General features: G+C 32.2%; 4 protein-coding genes across 4 annotated transcripts; 2 read left to right on the forward strand and 2 right to left on the reverse strand.

The window, feature by feature from the left end:
• Positions 1 to 585: 585 nt before the first annotated feature.
• LOC105622858 (alpha-L-fucosidase-like) lies at positions 586 to 2,594 on the forward strand. The gene is made up of 6 exons (XM_012204269.1): positions 586 to 853; positions 951 to 1,202; positions 1,287 to 1,649; positions 1,793 to 2,011; positions 2,109 to 2,332; positions 2,456 to 2,594. The coding sequence occupies exons 1-6, from the start codon at positions 586 to 588 to the stop codon at positions 2,546 to 2,548; spliced, it is 1,419 nt and encodes a 472-aa protein (XP_012059659.1). The 3' UTR covers positions 2,549 to 2,594.
• On the forward strand, positions 1,080 to 11,051 carry LOC105622857 (Hermansky-Pudlak syndrome 3 protein). The gene is made up of 4 exons (XM_012204268.1): positions 1,080 to 1,099; positions 7,327 to 10,558; positions 10,664 to 10,778; positions 10,870 to 11,051. The coding sequence occupies exons 2-4, from the start codon at positions 7,334 to 7,336 to the stop codon at positions 11,049 to 11,051; spliced, it is 3,522 nt and encodes a 1,173-aa protein (XP_012059658.1). The 5' UTR covers positions 1,080 to 1,099; positions 7,327 to 7,333.
• LOC105622856 (cytosolic non-specific dipeptidase) lies at positions 2,885 to 4,883 on the reverse strand. Its single transcript, XM_012204267.1, has 5 exons — positions 4,849 to 4,883; positions 4,114 to 4,564; positions 3,582 to 4,010; positions 3,023 to 3,496; positions 2,885 to 2,929 (listed from the first exon to the last, which is right to left on the reverse strand). The coding sequence occupies exons 1-5, from the start codon at positions 4,881 to 4,883 to the stop codon at positions 2,885 to 2,887; spliced, it is 1,434 nt and encodes a 477-aa protein (XP_012059657.1).
• A 1,858-nt stretch (positions 11,052 to 12,909) lies between the features above and the next one.
• LOC105622860 (peroxisomal targeting signal 1 receptor) lies at positions 12,910 to 15,586 on the reverse strand. The gene is made up of 7 exons (XM_012204271.1): positions 15,245 to 15,586; positions 14,484 to 14,907; positions 13,852 to 14,395; positions 13,624 to 13,792; positions 13,391 to 13,548; positions 13,140 to 13,307; positions 12,910 to 12,949 (listed from the first exon to the last, which is right to left on the reverse strand). Exons 1-7 carry the CDS (start codon positions 15,584 to 15,586, stop codon positions 12,910 to 12,912), a joined length of 1,845 nt encoding a protein of 614 aa, XP_012059661.1.
• Between the last annotated feature and the right edge of the window lie 3,404 nt (positions 15,587 to 18,990).

Here is an 18,990-nt window from a genome sequence, read left to right on the forward strand (position 1 = left end):
TCCTTTTCTCTTATAATATAAATTGTATCTTGAATGATACTTTAGTTTTGTATTTTTTAATTATGATAATTGGGACAAAAACGAACGTAATTATGTAGTCAATTCTCAAAACTAATACAGATAATAAACATACAACATTTACATTTTTTTAGCAAAATATTTATATGTTAAATTAACGTATATTTTATTCATTTATGTTAGAATTTACGTTTTAGAATACATTATTTTTGTTTGTTTGCTCATTCATAGATTGTATTATTTTCATACTGAAAAATATTAAGTATTTTTCACAAAATAATTAACACAAAATATTTTAATAACATAATCATATTGGATTAAATTAATACTCAAATATGTTAAACATGTAAATGCAAAATTTTAACAAGGACTTGAATCGTTTCTAATATAAATATAAAACATTTTCTGTGGAAAAATTCACAGTAATGATCTAATCTAATCTCGAAATACGATACGATACAAAACAGCACACAGAAATAGAATCTTTGTCGAGATTTCATACAACAGATAGGAATAAAAGACCGGATTGACGTCTGTTGCTTTTATTTATGTCAAGTCTCGATCAGAATGATGCTATTTGTACGCATAATTTTATGCATTGTATTAATTTTTTGCGTGTCAGTAAAGGCGCATTATATTGTAATAGTGAGAACAGAAGAGGAAAATTTTGTGTCAACTTTAACAAAAGCGCCCAAATATGTTCCAACTTGGCCCAGTCTAGACAGTCGACCGTTACCAGTTTGGTATGATGTTGCAAAATTTGGAATCTTTATTCACTGGGGTGTATTCAGTGTGCCTAGTTTTGGCTCTGAATGGTTCTGGAACAATTGGAAAGGTAGAATGTTATATTTATATTTATAAATGTCACATGAATATGTATAGTATCTATAATATTTGTATAATTTGTATTATATATTTGTGTGATGTTCTAGAGGAAACTGAAACTACGAAATATTCCGACTTTATGAAACAAAGATATCCTCCGAACTTTACCTATCAAGACTTTGCACATGATTTTACTGCCGAGTTCTTCAATGCTTCTGAATGGGCCGAGTTATTCAAGGCATCAGGTGCAAAGTATGTTGTATTGACAAGCAAACATCATGAAGGATATACATTATGGCCATCGAAGTATTCATTCAGCTGGAATTCTATGGATGTTGGACCTCAGAAGGATCTTGTTGGTAATAAAGATATATATCTAACAATAAGATTTCGTATTAAGTATGATAATTCTCTAAATATGTATTCCTTTTTTTATAAAATAGGTGAATTAGCAAAAGCTATTCGTAGTAAGACAGATATAAAATTTGGCTTATACCATTCTATGTATGAATGGTATAATCCCCTTTATATAACAGACAAACAAAACAATTTTACAACAGATAGATTCGTAACTCATAAAATAATACCAGAATTGTATGAGTTGGTAGAAACATACAAGCCAGAAATAATTTGGTCAGATGGAGATTGGGAAGCATCGGATTCTTATTGGAAATCGAAGGAATTTCTAGCATGGTTATACAATAAAAGCCCTGTAAAAGATACGGTTGTGGTGAATGATAGATGGGGCAGTAATATACCATGCCATCATGGTGATTTCTTTACATGTACAGATCGTTTTAATCCTGGTAAATAGCATAAAAATTATAATATAACAATATTATATATAGCAATGTTATAATATAACATATAAATTATGTGTAGAATAATATTATTAAATGAAGATATATATTGTACATAGATTTATAATTAATAAAATTTTGTTTATTAGGCGTACTTCTCCCACATAAGTGGGAAAACTGTATGACTATTGATAAAAAATCCTGGGGATATCGCAGAAACGCTGTTTTATCCGAATATTATACATTGGCGGGATTAGTGAAGGAATTAGTAATTACTGTAAGCTGCGGTGGAAATTTATTGATGAACGTTGGGCCAACAAAAGATGGTATCATTACACCAATATTTGAAGAAAGATTACGCGGAATGGGTACATCTTTTATATCTTATCATGTTTTTTATTAGTATCTCGATTAATTCAAATATCAATTTTCTAATGATCTTAATGGTACACAAGTAAATTTTAGGTGCTTGGCTAGCAATTAACGGTGAAGCTATTTATGATACTAAACCTTGGACAGTACAAAATGATACCTTAACAGGAAGTGTCTGGTACACATTAAGCAAAAATGAAAAACAGTTATATGCTTCAATTTTAGAATGGCCAGATGATAATATCTTATTGTTAGGCTCGCTCAAACTTTCGAAGAGTTCTCAGATACATCTACTTGGTTATTCATCGATAATTCCCGTAAGTGTATTATTACTTTTATTTAATTAAGTATATGTTAAGTATATGTTGCTTTTATTTATTTAAGTATATATTATGAAAACGATAGTAAATAATAAATGACATTTTGAATATTCATTCCAGTGGAAACAATCCGATAATAAGCTAGTAATACGTTTACCAGCTAACGCACACAGAGGTGAGCCAGCTTGGGTATTAAGGATTGGAACTCTTTAAAATGTACATATTGTTTACTAAGAATATATTTTATATTGTACATTAATTTTAGAAATCTGTACGAATCTTAGAAAACATTTTTATAGAATTTTTGTAAAATTTTTAAGGCATATACAATGTTTAAATGCAAAATTTTGTATATATCTTAACTAAAATTTTATATATATATATATATATAAATATATATATATATTATTATATATATTATTATATATATTATATATATTATATATATATTATATATATTATTATATATATATTATAATGCTTCAAAGTAAATTAATAATAAAAAAAATTCCAAGCACCTCAGGATAAGTTATTGTCAATAGCAAAATATTACACGTGAGCTACTTCATATAGATAAGCTGCAAGGAGTTTCGTCTGGAAACAACGAGAAAATAAATTATTTAATATATTGATTACAATGAAAAATCAGTAAATGTTTAGATTGTTAATTTCAATAGTTATACTTACCCCTTGGATGTAGTTATGTACATTTAACTTTTCATTTTGAGAATGTGCACCATCATCACCCTGACCGACTGGTAAGAGCAATACATTTTTACCAGTAACTTCCTGAAAGGTCAAAGTAACTGGTATCGATCCACCTTCACGAGAGAGATCAGGTTCTACGTTGTAAACATGTTGAGTAGCTTTTCGACCAGCTACGTAATTCGGATGATCGGGATTCTCGGACCATGGTTTGCCACCGTGGAACAAGCTCACATTCATAATATTTGGACTGCCTCTCTCTTGCCATTTTTTATTTATATACTTGATCACCTTGTCAGTCGTCTCGTCTGGAGTCATGTCAGGCACTATTCTAAGCGAAAATTTGCCAGTAACTTTACTCGGAATTACTGTTTTTGCTCCTGATTCACTGAAAGCACCCTCTATTCCATGAAGAGACAAACTAGGTTGCCTCCAACGGTGCATTAAGAGTTTAATCTGTAAAAATTAATATAGAGACTTATATTTAATGTAGATTTCAGAATTTTTTTTAGTAGAAAAGAAAAACTAAATATGTACATACTTTATCTTCCTTATGTGCTAGTTCTTTAGTTCCAACCGAATTCCTAAATTCATGTATATCAAAATCTATATCCTTATAACTGTCTAATTCGGCTTTCGTCAATTCTGCGACATTATCATAAATGCCATCTATCAAGATGCGACCGTTAACATCGACCAGAGTATTCATTAAATAAATTAAATCTGCCATAGCTTCGTATACGCATCCACCAAAAGTACCACTATGTAAATCCTTAGTGGCGCAAGTGACTTCTATTAGATAATAGCAGATACCTCGTAGACCATAAGTGACACATGGTTTTTTGGTGCCCAGCCAATAATTGTCAGATATGCAGACATAATCTACGTTTTTTAAAAAGCTATCTTTCTTTGCCCAAAGAAGTTCATCCAAACCTTCACTACCACTTTCTTCCATTCCTTCAAAGACAAACTAAGCAAAGATTTCAAAGGTAAGTTAAGATAAATGTTATGTATATTATAAAATAAATGTTGAATAACAATATCAAATTATTCTTAATTTCGTGAGAAAATACCTTGAGATTGACAGGAATCTTAATTCCAGTTGCTTTATACGCTTGCAATGCATGTATCCAACAAAGAACAGGTCCTTTATCATCTGTACTGCCTCGACCATAGAGTTTTCCATTCTTCTCGGTAAGAGTAAACGGCTCAGTATCCCAGCCATCTTTCATTAATGCGGGCTGTACATCCAAATGGCCATATAAAAGTACAGTTTTTTTCTTCGGATCTGAGCCAAGACTTCCAAGTAACACAGGAGGAAGTGGGATTTCACTGCCATCAGGAAGAGTCTGTTTTCCTACATCAGCCAATTCTGTAATTGCTCCAAGATCTTCCAATCTTGCTTCTGTCCATTTCATCATTTTAATCACTTCGTCTCTGTAGTCTGGCCATGCTGACACAGATTTAATAGCTACTGCCTTTTTCAAATTATTTATATATTGTTCTTTTTGTTCATCTATGTATCTAAAAGTGTGAAAAAGTGAAAGATCAATTAATTATAAATAAAATGTACCCAAGCAGAAAAAGTCACGATAACGTTAAGATGATATCAAAATGAATCGAAAATGATTAAAAAATGATTTTTGTGATCATTTTGGAATCATTTTAACATTTTGATATCATAATGACTTGTTGTTCTGCTTGAGTACACACAGACGTGTATATACATTGAATCTCAAAAATCTCTTCGAATATATTTGCTTTTGTTCTCAAATTGGAAATATTTTAAAGAATAAAATGAAACGTACTTAAACAAAGTTGTCAATGCTATTGGTAACGCCATGGTAATAATTCAAACGCAGATCACACAGTACAAACTGGAACTACCAAATACAATAGCTGTGATTCAGGCACACTGATACATCAGTGGTCAAGTACTCTTATCATGATCGTCCTCCCTCTCTCGCTCTCCCCTCACTCTCTTTCTCTCTCCCTTCCTTTCTCTCTTTTTTTCTCTAGAAGAACGTCCTGCGAACTCAACAATAACATAACACTTCTCTGACACGAATGTGACCAATCAAAATGTTTTACACAGAAACTCATAGAAACATAATATTGCAGAGTATCTTGCATTTTACGTTTTTATAAATGATTAAAAATTATGATTAATTATTTAGCGTTATCTATCCAATATTAATGTCAAACATGTTCGTATTATCTCTACTGTCATGTGATTGTGAAATACAGAACATTGGCGTAGAATGTCCATATATATTTTTTCAATTTTATTTTTCTCACGTAACTCTTTCTGTTTGACATATTATATATTTTATGACATATTATTGACATATTATATATTATATATTTTAATTTATTTTGTCTATAAATAATATTCATAGATAAAACGTTTCATTTAATCATAAGAAAAATAAAAAAAAAGTCATCAGAATAAGAGTGAAATAATTGTAATATACGTTATTCTGCAATTTTCTTCGAAAAATGCAACTATTGTAATATTGATAATTATCATTACTAGTGTAGTGGTATATTTTATATAAAACATTTAAATATTTTTATGCATATATGTATCATTTATATATTTAAATACTACATATTTAAATACTACATGCCGCAAAAGATTTAAATTTAATAAATGAAATTAAAAATTTAAATCTTCTGCGTTTCAATTTTCCTTCAAAATCGGCACGAACTTTCCGGACAACCCAATATATTTTCTTCGATTTCATCCTTGATTTTGAATATTTCGATTAGGACATTATTAGGCTTTTCGTATCTACATTATCATGTATGTACGAACATAATAACGATTCGTACATACGTTATCTACGTTATAATTTTCCAAATCAAAAAATTTTCTCATCAATTTTGTTGGGTTTTGTAATATGTTATAAAATAAAAAATATTAGACCTATATTTTTTTATCTTTTTAGCTCAAGGTTAGAAGTCGAAACAATTCCCTCGAAAATAAACATTTTTTTCATTTTCAGCGAATATTTTTGATACGAATGAAATTATGATATATAAAAAAATTTCACACAAAAGTTTAAATAAAATATAAAATTTAAATAATAAGTAAAAATTTAGATATTTTTTATATTCTTAATAACATATTCATTTTTCAAAAATGTAAATGAAAAAAATCTTTTTAAATGAAAAATTATTTTTGATGATTGTTTCAACTCTAAAACTTCGAGATAAGCAGATAAAAAATATAGATCTAATCTTTTTGATGCTTTACAACATATTTAAAACTTATCAAAATGGATAACATACAGGGACACCTCCTTTGTGAGTACATTCACCCGAAACTATCCTTAACAGTACGCATGTCAAACGCACATCCATCAAAAGATTGTCCATCGATATATAGATTTTATTGTCGACATAACTTGACTTCAACGATGGTGTGTACTCCAACTTGTTCTTTGCAATCAAATTGTATTTTTCATCTATTCTCTTTTTTTTCCGAATATCTAATCCCATATATCTATTTCTTTTTAAGTCAGACTATAAGCATAATGCAGGGATAATGCAATGCAGGGACTGCAAGGATGTATGCATCGTGCTGTCAAGCTCTTCATGCGCAAGCGCGATTTGCCAGGAAATGTCAAACAGACCAATTCTTTTCTTTCTCTCTTTCTCCCTCCTACTGTGCGTTAGATAATCATTTTCGTCGAATGAAACGCATCTCAAGCATGACGCCAAGCATGACGCCGATCGAGAATACCCCGCGCAATCGTGCTTGTTGATGCGATCTGTTACGCCTCTCTCTCTCTCGTGAATCCTCCACCGTGTGTGTCGCGTTGCATCGATTTTCATGAGATTAACTCACAAACGACATAATGCCAATAAATGTACTCACGATTCCACCGGCCCGTTGCTCCATAACGAGATACCTGACAGCATGTCGTTCCTCCACAAATCGTAACTCCGTGCGTTGAGTCATATTTTATTGGCATTATTAAGAAAACATCGAATGTTCATTCGTTACGACGCTCACACAATTGTCAACGAAGCAAAAACTCCAACGAAAACAGAAGTATAATTATAATGCCTGTGTTCCACTGCATGTAAGAGTTGTAGAATCTTAGATAAATTAGGTATGTAAAGGGAGAATGTATGTATCTGACTCTCTAGTTAATCATTTTACTATCTTTAACTTATATAATAATTTGTTTCTGAAAACATACTTTTAACAATTAGATAGATGAAACTGAAGTAATAAATTTCTATTCTATTCATTTAGATAAACGATAAGAACGGAGTGCAGAGATGGTACGTGTGATAACGGTACACAATTTTCTAGGGCAGAATGTCGCCCAAATCGAGGAGCCTACAGCGATGTGCACAGCAATCAGCCAGGGACAGGAGATGCTCCTACTGGCATTGCCCACACATTGCGTGGAGGTATGGGAGCTGATGAATTCGGACGTTAAACTGCGTACTGTTTTCCCCACAGTGGATATGATCAATCAAATGGTACATTGCACTAAGGGAGATTATGTCATGACGCTGGAATCAAAATATCTCAGAGATACTGCGAGCAATAATCATGCAAATAGAGCTACTTCTAATTTTGTAAGGATTTATGTAAATTGGGCTATAGCGAAGGATCAGAGTCAGCCAATGCGAGCCAGGATTGCCGGTCGGGTCACGCCGAGTTTAAATCGACCCTTGAACAGCTTAGAAATGATAGAGTTACCTCTGAGCGTGCAGCCTACATTGATTGCTTGCTGCCAATGCACTGGAAACTTACTGATAGCCTCGGGAAACAGTGCCATTCTGCACGAGTTCAAGATTGAGACGCAACAAGTATCAAAGATAAAGTTTATAGATTTTGAGCCTAGACCATGGTCATTGGGATTCACGTTTATACCTACGCGCATGGAAATCATAGAGGATTTTATAGCAATCATGGATAATACAACTTTATCCGTTTTTCGTCTTACAAACTCAATGTACGAAGATATTGACCAACTTAGTTCTTTAACTTCCACTTCTTCTTCCGTCGACAAAACGTCTATATCCACAGATTCATCTCTTGTAGAAAATAGCAGTAGTCTTGGAAATGACGATGCGTCACTGCAAGGAACAAATATAAAACACAAAGCTGTAGATCAAGATTGTCAATATGTGACATCTGAAAATAATGAGACGGTAATATCCAATGTAAAATCTAAGGATAAAAAACACAAGGGCATAAAAGGAAGTATATGGTATAAGTCAGAAACAGGTGATTTCAATAAAACAAAGGCAAGTAATAATAAGAATTACATAGACTGGGAACATCTAATATACAATGAAAAAGATGAGATGCAAAGGCTAATTACGCAAGGAATTATTGATCCCTCTTCACAGCCATTAACGGTGAATTTGCCCTTGATAAGTTTAGAAAGAGTTGGTCCAGGTCATGCTCTCAGTCCTTTTATATTAAATCCAACGGACATAAGGATCTTTATTAAAACAACTTCACCTGATGTAGGCTGGTCTGAAAATTATATGATAAAAAATTTATTATGTCTAAAAATCAATGCTGGAAATAGTAATGCCAAGGTAAACGGAATTCTAGAAATCTTCAAATGCATGGTGTTGAAACCGTTGTATATGAAGAAGGAATGTAATACCACTAGTGTGAAGAAGTCTATGTTGCGATCAGACAAGTACAGATACTTGCAAGGTATAAGTTGCTTTGTTTGTACTACGCAAGAAGGATATTTGTATCACTTTGCCGCGGCAAGCAACAGTTCTGTGGATGCGACATGCCTGACCACTTATCCATTCACCGCACCTGTTCATCATGTGGCACTGGAGCACACAGTACTTCATGCATTGACCGAAGCTGGTCTCGAATCCTATACATTACGTCTTTCTCATCATATCGTGAAATTGTCAAATAATACAGATGATACGAGAGTGACTTGTCCCAATATGATCGAACCGATAAGTTTAATTGGTTTAAGACCGTTCTTAGGAATACAAAAATTGTTGCATACAAGGAATTATATAATTTTGCTGGCTAAAGCTGATAATTCATGGACAATGTATTCTTTGAATTTACCTAAATTCGAGAACGTATATTTCGATATATTGAGTGCAGCAAGAAATCACAAATCCTCTAGTCCAAGCACTTATCGACATTTACTGGGAGAAGCACATGCCTTGATACGCTTAGCAAAGGATGTTTTCTATGATATGAATAATGAGGAATTCGATGATATGACACGCAAGAACGATCTTAAATTAAAAAATCTCTACAATCAATCGTGCGCGTTGCTCGCGGATTACTATATACGATCGGAAAATGAATCGGATTGGGATTTATGTATTTCTTATTACAAAATGTCTGGGTTAAAGCCTTCGGAAGTATTATCCAGGAAATGCTGTCAGGACGCAGCAGGACTTTTGACGTTCTTGACAGATGCGCTTCTCACAATGAAAAGCGGATCCGAAGCGGACGCGCTTTTCCAAGGACAAAATATAATAGAGATCATCTGTAAGTTGGAGAAAGAGGATTTATTGAAATTGGTCTTCGGCAGTTCTGTGCTAAGGGAATATGCTACTGAGAAATTGATAAATCTTCTGCTAACACATGAAACCAGCGATATCGTTCAACTCGCCTTGGCGCTTTTATACATCCAAGCAGACAAACAAGAACAAGCGGAGAAGGCATTAGAACCAGTTTCCGTGCGATGTATCAAGCACATTGTTTTGGAACGCTGGGAACTGTTGTTCGATGTAGCTGCAATGAAAAAGAGAAGTCCTATGATTGCTACTTTTTCGGATTTTGCTGGTACCTTGATGCTCATAAAGAACACTACTTTCGCCGATATTCTGATACAGATAATAGAAGAAGAAGATACATTGTCATTGCATCAAATCATACAGGTGTTCCTGGAGTATTTGCCATCGCGAGTTGGAAGAGACGGACACAACGCAGCCACCACTTTGCAAGTTTTTCTCGAGAAGTATTTACATAATTATTTCAGTTCGAAATTCATGATGGAATGGCCAACTGTAAATAAAAATCAGATACGATCAGATTTTGCTCTCATTGAGGCATTCAAACTATTAGTGCGATCATATTTAGGGAAATTAACTCAAACAAGAGTGTATAAAACGGATCCCAAAGAGGATCAGGAAGAAAATGATAAAGAATACTTTATGTTCGCAAAATATCGACCGAGTTATTTGAACAAAATGCCACCGTATGCCAAAGATTACCAAAAAATTTTAAGCATGAACGATTTTAAGGATATAACGAATTTTAGCAACGCATCCGAAAACGAAAAGACTATATCCAAGGAATTGTTTAAGTTGCAATCCGTATTGTCATGCGAATTTCTGCCGATTGAATGTTTGCACGAGGTCAAGCAGTTTCTCGAAACGCAAAATATCGACGGAAATTTATCTCTTAAGACATTATGCATTCAGAATACGGAAGAAGTAACGATAATTCTGATGGATAGCTGTCCGCAAACTGTAGTACAATATGCGAAGGTATTTTTAATATAACAATGAGATATCGAATTTTTATCTAATATTTTGTCTAATATTTTATCTAATATTTTATAAGATAAGTTAATGTCTTTTTACATATTTCAGGATAAATATACGAAGGATATTGAGTGGAAGTTTCTTATTGAATTAACACGGGACAAAATTGCTACTTCAACGATGGAACAGGAGCTACATCTCTTGTATACACAAATTATGAAAGGTAAGTCGAACATTTACTATAAACAATACTCTGAACAGAATATGCAATAGACAGTATATATAATGCAATAATTTTTTCTGAATTTTTATAGAAATCCTGAATTATTTACCGCATGCATTGTCTATGAAAAGTCTACATCGCATATTGCCGAGAGATGACATGGCAACATTTCAAAGATGCACTGAAATGTGCAATCAAATTATGCATGCGGATCATGTAAAATCATTGATAATGGAAACTGGACAACAACTTTTGACAACTCTAAAGTTGTGAACATAAGGTTCCATTAAATATCATTTATTAGCTAATTTCTAGACAAGGAAGTGATAATACTAAGGAATTACGAATATAAATTCCGATATATCACATTTTAACAATATTGCGGAAAATTACTTTGTGTGCACTTATACTCACAGATTAATCATTTCTACAAACATTTCAGACATATGTTCCTGATTAATCTGATCAGTTATGTAAACTGATGTTCATTAGTTAATAGTTGTGCCGATGCACGCATTTTTAACAATCAATAACTTTCATCAATTATTAAATGAAATTCGAAAAGAGATATAAATAGAATTCATCTATAATTAACTGTTGAATCGTTCTATATAGATATATTATATTATAACTAAAAATATAAAGTCTGTCCCAGAGCAAAAGTGATGTAATACTTAATAAAGCTTTATCTAAAATAACGAATGTATACGAAAATTAGATATTTGGAGTGCATTACATCACAAATATTAAAATATTTAAATATAATTAATTATAAAAATATTTAAATATAATTAATTAATGACTGCATTTATAAATAATTATACAAATAATTATACAATGTTTGAATGCTCTACATACACAGATCGTATCAAGATTTTTCAGAGTTTAATTATCAATCGAATTCATTCTGCTCTGGAACAGAAGATATGTCTTTAGTGAAATGAATTTTACTAAAATAGTTTTTATCAAATCTGTTGATACTAACGAGTAGTTTTATGTAATCAATTTTTGAGTGTTACAAAATATGTAACTTTGATGTGCCTTTAGCAATAATTTCTTTTTATTATAAATCTAATTATGTTAGAATGATTAATAATATTTATAATTCATCATAAAAAATAAATATATAATAACCTCTCAGTTGCATTTTTATCTTATCCATTATTTCTATTCCTGACAAAGTAATCAATAATCACTCTATTAGAACTATTAATAAAAGAAAGAAATATAAAATTCTATATTTTTATTAATGTTGTAATAATAATTCATAAAATAGTTTCAGTATATATACTTATAAAAAAGATTGCAACTTTCTTTTCGATGGGTTTCAGAATGCAGCCTACTCACTTAATAGATCCATAAGAATCAATCGTTTGGTGAATAGGTTGTCTTTCGAAATTAACCCAAAAATGAAGTCTACAACTTTTTAATGTCCATGAGTGTACATAAAATTTTAAATAACAATTTTATGACAAAATCAAGAGAGAGTTTAAAATTAGATTTTAAAATTGGAATAGAATCAAGATTTAAATTTGAGTAATTGGAATATTTTCAATAGAAATAAATTTAAAATATACACTTACATCTATTTTTTATAAAAACAAAAATAGATATTAGAAATGTAAGATATTGACAAATCCTTATAGTTAATATAATAGAAGTTTGTTCGCGTCGCATGCTCCAACATGTTCCTGCCATAGTTCCTACTCACTCTAATGAGAGCATTGGAGTAAGAAAGAGTTATGACAGGAGCATATTGGAGCATGCGACGCGAACAAACCTTAGATTACCCTGAAATATTATTCAATTGTTATTTATAAATCATATTTTACGTTAACACTAAATGAGTTATTTGTCCCAGTTTTATATTTCTTATATATGTATATACAGAATATCAAAGTTAGAGAGCCAGTACATATAAAAATGCAATAACTCAACAATATCTTAAATGTCATCTATTTGTATGTACATTTTTTGTGTTTAATTAGAATATCTTAGAATTTAATTAAATGTTAGAATATATCGAAGACATTCTATTATTTGTTGATTACCTATGTAATTCCGAATGTATTCCTAAATAGTCTATATAAAAATGAACCATTGTATAATCCCTGATAGCATTTGTGTCCGTTTACATTATTCCAAATTCCTTATTTAATCTTGGTAAATCTCTAGAAGAATATATTATGGGTATTTTAAATACATGAGTAACTGTTATAATGCTTTTATAGACGCAATTTATATTAGCTACAAAATATTTCATAAAATCGTATTAAAAGAAAAATATAAATAATCGCTCGTATTTAAATATATGCAAAACAAAATTGAACAAAGAATTCTTTTCTGTGTAAGAATTCTTACCTGTTCTCTACGGCTTCCATTAAATCATATTTGCGCATCAATGATATAACTAATCTTAACGTTGACCATATTGTATTCGACATTGCTTTCGGAGGTACACTATTAGCTTGTGGACCTCTTCCAGCAGCTTGTTGATTCAATGCTGTCAAAAGGTGCTCACCTGCCTCCCTTTAACATAATATAATTTTAATATAATAATTTCATTGATACATTATTTTTACAAGTAGTTTGAAAATTATGTCTATATTTACTGATATGCTGCAAGATTAACGCAAGATATGCCGAGATTGTAACGTGCTCTAATAAATCCAGGAGATAATTCTAAGGCACGATGATACGCATTTACAGCTTCTTCTGATCGTTGACCATTAGCTAGAGTAGCTCCCAATCTATTCCATAATCTGGAATCCTTTTGGGAATATTCAAATGTGTGTATTAGTTTCATTTATCACAAATAAATTTTACAGAAATAAATTTTACTTACATCGGGACGCACGTGCAACGCTGTTTGAAAACAATCCACAGCTTTGTTGTAATCATTCGATAAATTGAACAATATACCTAATCCACACTGTACGTCCGCATCAATTTCATCTCGAGGATTCATTCTTGCGGCTTGAATATACAGATCTTTGACTTCATCATATATTTTGCTACAACGAAATAACATGTAAAAAAAAATGTCCTAAAATTAAAACGACTTTTGACTTACTCATATAATAAGGTAGACACATTGAAATTCGGATGTTCATCTTTTTTAATATTAGATTCTGAACCTGCAAGATGTTTGTATTTTTCATTCTTTAATAACCATTCCTTTAGTGTTAGGCAGGCTTGCTTTTGGTAAGACTCGTTTGCATAAGAAGCTGCTAATGTCATGAGAGCAACGCTGTTCGATGGATCCAAACACAGACAACGATTTAAAGCGGAGATGGCCAAAGGATCCTGCTCATTTTCAGCTTGTGTCTTGCCAAGGAGTAACCAGGCTTCAATATTATTTTCATCCTGTTGAGCGGCAGCTTCAAAACATAGTACAGCGCTTGGTAAATCACCCGCCTCTAGTCGTTTCTTGCCTTCTGCCAAAGCATTTGGCAAATCTTTCATAGGATTTGTCTCAGAGAAATCATATTCCTTATTAAATGGATCATAATATGTGTCGAATTCTGATAACCACGGGTGCGTATAGGAGTTTCCATCTGCAGAGATCTTATCCCATTCTTCTTGAAATCGTTTCCATAATGACTCCATATTATCTCCTAAAATGTTAATTATTCTTATATTAATAGAGTCATTGTAATTAAAGACACACATGCTTAGTTCCAAAAAAAGACATTAAAATATTACCTGCAACAGAATTTTCTTTTACAAATTCGTCTATCCATGTACCTGCAAATTCTAATTCTTCTTCTACTTTATTCAAAACTGTATTGTCATTGAGATTAGCTGCATCATTTTCTATAAATTGTTCTATCCATTCCTCGCTTGTACCATTCAAGTTGATTGCTGTTTGATTGCTTTCTATAGGAATATCACCTTCTCGTTCCATGAATTTCATAAACCTTGAGTATGCCAATTTTGGCTCTTCAGCTTCCTTAATTTGAACAATATTATTTTTATTAGTAATATCCTGTACAGCATCTGTCTTATATTCCAAAAAATCTTCTGCCCATTTTGGATCTAAACCAAATTCATTTATCTCGTAATTCGTGCCTTCCTCCTCTTGAACGGGTAAAATAGATGCATTCCATATATCGTCTGCATTTAGTTCCTATAATTCACTTGTAATAATTATCTTGTAATAAATTTAGAAATAAATTACAATTCTACAGAAATAAATTAAATAAAATTACGTCTAGAGATTTAGATGTAAGATAAGGATTTCCCCAAGCTGTATTCAAATCATTCTGTAAATCCGTTATGCTCTCAGATCCAGTTTCTGAATGAATATTCTGATTCCTTATTTCCTGTAATAGATTATTCATTCAAAATATCTGCAGGCAAGCAAATTTCTCTAAGAATTGTAGGATAATTAATTTGCAATAATGAAATATTTTACAATGCTAGAAATAAGTATAATTGTATAAAGATAAATTTAATAAAATTACGTCTGATGTAAGAGATGTAAGATAAGGTCCCCAAGCTTTGTCCAAGTCATTCTTTAATTCCCTTATGATCTCAGGTCCAGTTTTTGGGGGATGAATACTCTGATCTATTTCCCTCATTTCTTGTAATAGATTATCCATTCGAAACGTCTGTGGACAGGCAGGTTCCTCTAAGAATTGTTGGACCAATTGATCTGCGTCCGGTGTTTGGAACGTTTCCGACGAACTAAATGGTCGATGAATTCCTTCTTCCTTGAAGCCATGATCTCGCACATAATGCGATGCCAAACGTATTAGAGAGCTGGAACCTCCACAGTCTCCTTCCACTAATTCACGAAATGCCATCGTTTTATATTGTTATTGGATTCCTGTATTGAAAAAATTTTCTATTTTATTTTCTTATATATTTCTTATATACTTCTTATATATTCTTATATATTTTTATATACACATCTATATTATCTACATTATCTATATTATCTACATTAAATATGCTATATTATCTACATTAAATATTAAGTATATATTCAACAGTAGATACTAAAGCCTAATCTACAGTGCTCTTTGCTTATTGCTTTTTATCTCTTGCTATATTCTCTTTTTGCGACTGTTTCAACAATCATATTTTTTGTTACATCATATGTTTCTTGTTTTTTTCAAAATTCATTTTTATCTTGGGCGACAGAAAACGAAGAGGCAAAAAGGTAAAAGATAAAAAGTGGTAAAACGCAAGAAATATTGAACATAATATGAAACGTGATTTTACCTAAGGAATCAAAGAGATAAATATTTTAGGTACACGAAATTTAATTGCAAAGTCATAGAAAGTTGTAGACAAAAGTCAATGTATCATACGCGTAAAGCATAGATAGGCAATTGCAAAAGTTTTAATCTCGTATTATGTAGAATAAATTGTTCAAAGACAAGAAGGACAAGAAGATAGCTGCAATTGAGCGTTCAGAATCCGAAGTTAGCGTATGATTGTCAAAAAGAAATGGTCATCGCGTGAAGTTTGATGATATTAGTCAACCAATTCTGTCAGTATTGTTTCGCTCGCGAGCCGCGTAAAAACAATGATCACCTCGATATTTCCTCGTCGTTTTCTTCCGTTCCGTCCTTGTTGTTACACACTCAACGTTATTGTGACGTACTCTTTCAGAACATTACAGAGCAGCAAGATTTTGGTGATCGAGACTTTGCACCGGAACTGAGGAAGGGGAAAAGTACGAAGAGGACTGGACTCTCGCCGATCGAACGCGCGCAATAGATCGGTGAGTAAAAGAGAGAAAGAGAGAGACAGCGAGAAAAAGAAAGATAAAGTTACCGGAGGAGAAACTTGGAAAACGGAAAACATACATCTTTCCTTTTTCCGATAGGACACTGATTAGAAAAATATATTAATCTGCTTTAATAATGAATTCGGACAATACATTATTTATTTCGTCCGTTATTTCAATAATCTGCGCCTTCTGCACTTTGCGAGAAGTGCATATTTGTGGTCGCGGCGAGTGACGAATGATGTGTTCGGGAAGAGACTATTAGCTACTCTATTATTTTATCTTCGTTGTTTATTAAACATAAAACAAGGATAGAATGACACATAGCGCTAATAGCGTTTCCCCGAACACACCTGAATTGACGTTAGGCAGTCGAAGCTGCTGAATGCTGATTGGCTTCGGCCATGTTGAATTCCTTCGATTATCGAAATTTTGAACTGCGATATTGCGATTCTCGAACTTGTTATTCAGTTGCCTATTGCGGGACACATCGAAGTCGGAAGGCGGGAGGACATTTCATATTTCTCGTAATTATTATCCGAAAAAGGGCTCATGGACGCGAATAGTGATCGCGAGTGTTATTCAATCGTCGTGATGTATAAAACATTGATTGCTGCTGTGTGCTAATAATACCGAGCTAATAATGGCAAGGATCTCGGAGAAGCTTTTTTGGTGAATTGGAAATCTGAATTGTTCTCTATTTATTCTCATCACTTTCTCGACCAGATATATCGACAGCACGGTGAAAACTCGAGTATTATCAGGTACATGTATATAATCTGTAAAATTGACTGCATTGTTGATGATTGTCATCCATGGCTTTGACGAGTTGTACAATGTTGGCGCGCTAAAAATTTATTATATGGCTGCTTTCGTTTAGATATCTTTTCATGCTGATGCTCGATGCTTTTTTTTCGGCATCAAAATAAGTCAAAATCAAAATCAAATATGTAATAAAAATCGACGAATATCAAGCATCAATTTTGATTACATGATCTATTTTGACGCTGAAAATGAGCATCAGCATGAAAAGGTACCTTTTGGGTGTTCACGCGCTGTCGGCTTCATTTTATCATTTTTTTTTCCATGTGTAATAAACAATAAAGATAGAAATAATAGCGAATTCGGTTACTTGCTACACAGTGGATCAGTGCATACTAGAAGCTGTTATACAGGATGGTCCACTAAATCGATCATCTAAAATATCTCGCTTATTTTTTGATGATAAAAAATGTTTCAAATTAAAGTGGAACGGTTTCGAGGGGGATCCATTTTAGTCAAATTTGCTTTTATTCTAGGTGGAGGCGCCAAAAAGATATGAAGATCACCTCTACTTTTTTAAATGGAATTGTATAATTTTTTTATACAATATGATTCTTTTACTTAAAAAAAATTATATAATTCCATTTAAAAGAGTGGAAGTGATTTTCTCTCCATATTTTTTTGGCGCCTTCGCCTAGAATAAAAGCAAATTGATTAAAATACGTCCCCCTCGAAACCACTTTCGTTTAAAACATTTTTTACATCATCAAAAATAAGTGAGATATTTTAGATCGATTTAAATGGCTCCTGTATACATGAAATTGGCGAAGTTCAAATGTAAAAGTATATAAATATTTAAACGATTGACTATCTACTAATGATATTATTACATTATTTAACAAAATATACATGTATTTAATTGTCGAAGTTGATTATATTGCATAATCATTGCATATTGAAATATTTTATATAAAGCAGCTTTTAATATATGCACTAGTCCAGTGTAGTGCGAGTGATCGAATTCATTAATACTTGTTTCTACCAAGATTAATTTTAATCTAGATCTGTAGATTAATTTTAATCTCGGTTCAACTTATTCTTCATCTTTTTTTAATTTTTAGAATTAGAAAAGGGCGAAGAGTAAGTTGAACCAAGATTAAAGTTAATCTATATTGGTGGAAATGGACATAAAAATTTAAAGCGTGTGATCAAACTGAACGCAGATGTATGATGAAATATGCCAACACTCTCGCGACCAGTACGGTGAAAAGTAGGATCTATCGAATCAAAAGTAAATATAGATGGTAACTGAAAGATAGATATATGGTTACCTATCGAAGATATGATATCGATGTGACTTGGCGCTCAACTTTATCAAAAATAAAAATTAATTCTGCAGGCCATTTGTACTTCGTTTGTACTTGTTTGTACCGATCATCATTTCGTTTATACCTCAAACAGTTAAACAAAAAGTGAAAAATAAAAAATGGCCAGCGCGCAACTTTAAAATTTTTTAATTTCATTTATGCCATTCGAAAGAGAATTGTTTGTACCCGTTTGTACCTCTCTTATTTTCGTTTGTACCTCAAAGGGTTCGGAGATACTATATAGGGGTTGCGCAAAAACTGAAACGCGCTGTATCTCCGAACCTTTGAGGTACAACGAAATAAGAGAGGTACAAACGGGTACACTGAGACTGCCAAGGCAACG

This window comes from Atta cephalotes (assembly GCF_000143395.1).
Source record: "Atta cephalotes unplaced genomic scaffold scaffold00049, whole genome shotgun sequence".
Classification (NCBI taxonomy): Eukaryota; Metazoa; Arthropoda; class Insecta; order Hymenoptera; family Formicidae; genus Atta; species Atta cephalotes.